At 51.7% G+C, this 3733-nt stretch overlaps 1 protein-coding gene across 1 annotated transcript in view; it reads left to right on the top strand.

Annotated features, from left to right (window-relative positions):
• The window catches only part of LOC114071775 (elongator complex protein 3), a 30349-nt gene that overhangs the window by 6822 nt on the left and 19794 nt on the right, over positions 1–3733 (top strand). Inside the window, exon 3 of the mRNA XM_027909630.1 lies at positions 2180–2245. Coding sequence (XP_027765431.1) covers positions 2180–2245 — 66 coding nt within the window. The remainder of the gene's footprint in view (positions 1–2179; positions 2246–3733) is intronic.

The raw sequence follows: 3733 nt of genomic DNA, 5'->3' as shown, positions 1-3733 counted from the left end.
TGTTTGTGCAGCTGGAAGTTGGAAAGACGGGATGGGTTTGCCTCCCGTTGGGGCCTGGCCCTGGCGGTTCCCCAGGGCTCAGCGCTGGGAATGGTCCCATTTAATCTTCAGGGATGTTCTGGGATCACCCTCAGGGAAGAGCTGGGTGGGATGTGGATCTGCTGGAGATCAGGATGATCTGCAGAGGGACCTGGACAGGCTGGATCCATGGGATGGATGTGGGATGGATGGGCCGAGGCCAACGGAGTGAGAGGGGCAACGAGGCCGGGAATTGCGGGTGGGGCACCACAATCCCCAGGGAATGTTCCAGGCTGGTGGAAGAGTGGCTGGAAAGATGGGAAAGGCCCTGGAGGTGCTGGACACAAGGTGGGCAAGGGGGCCAAGGGCTGTCCCAGCCCTGGTGTGGATGCTGGATGTTCCCAGTCTTTGCTGTTCCCGGAGTTAAGACCTGAAACCTCCTGCCAAGGACTCCTTAAAATTCCCACCCAGCGCTTTCCCTCTTCCCACAGAACTCCAGGCGCTTTTTCCAGGGCGAGTTGTCCCAACCCTCATGTGGCAGCAGGATCAGGGAAGGGATTGTCCCCCCTGGGGCAGCTCCAGGGCTGGGGCAGAGCTGGGACATTCCCAACGAGGGGCTGGAGCGTGTCCAGGGAAGGGAACGGAGCTGGGAAGGGGCTGGAGCTGCAGGAATATCTGAGGGAGCTGGGGGGGCTCAACCTGGAGAAAAAAGGGATCAGGAAGGAGCTTTTCCCACCCCACAACTCCCTGCCAGGAGTGGGGAGCTGGGAGTGTGTCCCCAATTCCCAGGGAACAAGGGCCAGGAGGAGAGGGAACAACCTCCAGCTGGGCCAGGGCAGGGGCAGGTGGGATATTGGGAACAATTTCCACATGGAAAGGGCTGTCAGGAACTGGAATGAACTTCCCAGGGCAGGGGTGGATTCCCAATCCCTGCAGGGATTCCCAGTCTCTGTGGATGTGGCCCTTGGGGACACGGGGCAGGGCTGGGGGAACAGTTGCCCTCAGTGGCCTCGGAGGACTTTTCCAACCTCAACAATTCCACGATTCTTTGCTGCAGGATCCCGATGATACAACCCTGAGCCCTGGGTTTATCACACCCCACTCCAAATCCCAGACACTCCCACCCCCCCGTTTTTCCTATTATTTTGTGAGATCTTGGCTTTATACTGATAATTCAATTTAAAAGACAGGGCATGAGGCAGAGCTGAGCTTGCTCCTGGTACTCTGAGTTTCTGTGTGAATTGGATTTTCACACCTTCCTTCCCTGTCTTAAGTTGTCTGGCTTTTGGAATTACGGGGGCAGGTGGGTGTTGGTGCAATTTTAACCCGCTGGTGGAGGTTATTAATGGCTCTGAAGCGACAGGAGGGAATATTGGGAAGAAACTCTTCCTTGTGAGGGTGAGGAGGCCCTGGGATGCAATTCCCAGAGGAGCTGTGGCTGTGGCCCGTCCCTGGAAGCGTCCAAAGTGAAGCTGGATGGAGCTCTGAGCAGCCTGGGATGGTGGGAGGTGTCCCTGCCCATGGCAGGAGGTGCCACTTGGACGAGTTTTAAGCTCCCTTCCCACCCAAACCGTTCTGATTCCACGATTCCATGAGCCTTCCCTCCACTTCCAGCAGCGCTTGTGGAATGAAATGGGCATTTGCAGCTCAGCTGCTTTGGGCAAAACTTTCCTGACTTAAAGCTGGGTTAAACTTAGCGCTGGGCTTCCCAAAAAACCCACAAAAACCTGGATGAACCCTCTTCCACTGCAGGAATTCCCACACCGTCCCAGCTCTCCGCTCATGGCAAAGCCCTCGAATTTTATGGCTTTTCTGCTGAAAACCCCCAGAATCCCTGCGAGTCCTAACCCATCTTTTAGCACTTGAGCCTCTTCTCCTCCCTTCCAAATTCCTTTCCAGAACTCACCCCAAGTTCCTTAGCAAATGGATTTTTTTTTTTGCCAGCAGGTATTTTCCATCCAGCCCTCTCTCCCAGCTGGATTAAGGCTGGAACGGGGATGGATCGCTGATGGATCAGTGATCATTTTTTTTTATCTGGAAGGCTCCCCTGTTTGAAACCTATTCCTGCAACTATTTCAGTGGAGTTTTGGACCAAATATTACCCAAAAACCTCTGTATTTTGAGCTTCCTGACGGTCTCCTCTGTGATTCCCTTTTCCCAGTGCCGCGACGTGAGGACGAGAGAGGTCGGAATTCAGGAAATCCACCACAAAGTCAGACCTTATCAGGTAAGGTTTGTCTTTTTTTTTTTTGAAGTCAGAGCTCCTTTTCAGCCACGATTTCTTTTCTGGCATTGGGAAAATGCCATTTGTTGCACTTCCCATCCCGTGCTTTGCCGGATCCAATTTTCCATTTGTTTCTGCGTGTCTTGTTCCTTTGTTTTTTGGGTGTCTGGTTTGAGCACACACAGGGAAATTTATGGGATTTTTATGTGTCCCATAAAGCAACTGCAGCCACTGGTTATTTGGGGGTTTGGTGTAATGAAAGATCTGCCTTTTTTCCCTGAATTTGGGGTTAAAAAGACCCAAACAACACCACGTGTTCCTTGGGAATGGCAATAAATGTTTAGCAGGATGAATTTAGAGCCCTTTTTTGGGGGTGAATTCGCAGGTTTTTGTAGGCAAAGGGTGTATGTGTAAATACATTTATGCACATGTATTTTTATAGTTATATGTGACTTACATTTATTTATGTATTTATATATAATTTATATATACACACCGTTATAAATATATTTATATATTGTGGTTTTCCCTCCTAAAATCCTCAAAAAGATGCTTTGGAAAGGAAAAGGAAAAGGAAAAGCTTCGCTGCATCCAGTTTAGGAACTCGTGGGATCCTTGGATGCTTTGGGTTTGGAAGGGACCTTAAAGATCATCCAAGACGGAGCATCTAAATTAAGGAACCTCCAGCTCACTGGAGTCCCAAGGAGGAATCAATCCTTCCATAAAGGGATCAGGAATTCCGTGGCATCCAAGGAAATGGGGTTTTTAGGAGCACACAGGCCCTGATTTTACTATTTTATTTACTGTTTTTTTACTATTTTATTTACTGTTATATTTACTAACTTTATCCATGTGTGCTGTGGGTAATAAATCACACCCTGGAAATATTCTCCTCCCCTTCCTTTGCTGGAATTTAAGGAGGGGTTGAAATGATCCCAGAGTTTGTCCATCAGGTGTTGCCTTCGCTTCCAAACAGCTCCAGATATTCCAGGGCTGATCTCCTGAGTGTCCTGAGCTCCCAATATTCCAGGGCTGCTCCAACTGGTCTGAGCTCCAGATATTCCAGTGGTGTCCCCAGGGCTCAGGGGATGGAGCTGCATCCCGATGGGATCCAGCACCAGGGGTGTCCCCAGGGATCAGGGGCTGGAGCTGCATCCCGATGGGATCCAGCACCAGGGGTGTCCCCAGGGATCAGGGCCGGGCCCAGCCCTGTTTAATGTCCCTGTGGATGATCTGGGTGAGGGGATGGATCCACCATCAGCACATTTGCAGGGCACACCAAGCTGGGGGAGTTGTTGATCAGCTGGAAGGCAGGAGGGCTCTGCAGAGGGACCTGGCCAGGCTGGATCCATGGGCTGATCCCAACGGGATGAGGTTCCCCAAGGCCAAGGGCGGGTCCTGCCCTTTGGGCCACAACAACCCCCGGCAGCTCCAGAGGGGCTGGAGAGCGGCCAGGCGGGAAGGGAGCTGGGAGTTGGGATGGCCAGGAAG

This window comes from Empidonax traillii, unplaced genomic scaffold, assembly GCF_003031625.1.
Source record: "Empidonax traillii isolate 1590-97213 ecotype Southwest subspecies unplaced genomic scaffold, ASM303162v1 scaffold2269:size40818, whole genome shotgun sequence".
In the NCBI taxonomy this organism is placed as follows: Eukaryota; Metazoa; Chordata; class Aves; order Passeriformes; family Tyrannidae; genus Empidonax; species Empidonax traillii.
Note: the sequence above shows the minus strand (reverse complement) of the source record. Positions and strands in the feature narration are given on the sequence as shown.